We start from the raw sequence: 828 nt of genomic DNA on the forward strand, positions 1-828 counted from the left end.
TTGTTATATTTTGTCTCCCCCATCCACCTGAGGAGGGGGAGCGATGCCCGCTTGGGAGAAAAGAGAGTTGCCCGCTTGGGTGGGCAACTGGTGTCCAGCCAGGGTCAACCCACCACAGCAACACAGATACAAGGGTACATGTATATCTTTATTAAGAGTTAAATCATTTTGTATAGATATGTGGATTCTTCAAAGTGCCACCACCTTAGTCTATGTTCTCCAGACCCTGAAAAAGAAAAAGAAACAGTTGTATCTGCACCGTTCTCACTGCTAACTTCCAAGAGGGCATAGCTGAAAATGCAGGCTTTCAAACTATGCTTAAGAATCAAACCTCTAATTAAAAAAAAATTAAAATAATGAAATGCACATCCCCACACGCAGGCCAGCTGCAGGTACAAAGCGAGCCTCAACAGCCCCAAGAGCGACCACTGCCCCCCTCAGAGCCCCCCCAGTCCAGCGCAGGGCTCCTGCTTCCCTCCCAGTGGTACCAGCCCAATACCCCGAGCACCTGCCTTGGAGACGTAGTACTTGTTGACCCCCGAGACCCGTCTGTCCCTTTCCATCAGGGCCCACTGGTAGGGATAGCGGGCGATCCTCTTCTCCTGCGGGTACGCACAGCGCTGTCTGTTACGGCCCGCGGGGAGCGGGCACTCCAGGGGAGGGGAACCTCAGAGGGAAGAGAGATCCCGGGGGAAGAAGGCACGGGGGAAGGAGGGGCCCGGGATCCCAGGGGGAAGGAGAGGGCTGGGGGGAAGGGAGTCCCGGGGGGAAGCGAAGCCCCAGGATCCCTGGCTGTGGACAGAGCCTCAAGGGGAGGAGAGGGGGAGG

The 828-nt window shown here is 55.9% G+C and overlaps 1 protein-coding gene across 1 annotated transcript; it reads right to left on the minus strand.

Moving 5' to 3' along the window:
- Positions 1–205: 205 nt before the first annotated feature.
- Positions 206–667, minus strand: NDUFA1 (NADH dehydrogenase (ubiquinone) 1 alpha subcomplex, 1, 7.5kDa; the record flags this gene model as incomplete). Its single annotated transcript, XM_010190477.1, has 2 exons — positions 206–226; positions 513–667. Coding segments are annotated over 2 exons (176 nt in total), but the record flags the coding sequence as incomplete, so codon positions are not given.
- Positions 668–828: the final 161 nt, after the last annotated feature.

The sequence above is a fragment of the Mesitornis unicolor genome, unplaced genomic scaffold, assembly GCF_000695765.1.
Source record: "Mesitornis unicolor isolate BGI_N332 unplaced genomic scaffold, ASM69576v1 scaffold16338, whole genome shotgun sequence".
Classification (NCBI taxonomy): Eukaryota; Metazoa; Chordata; class Aves; order Mesitornithiformes; family Mesitornithidae; genus Mesitornis; species Mesitornis unicolor.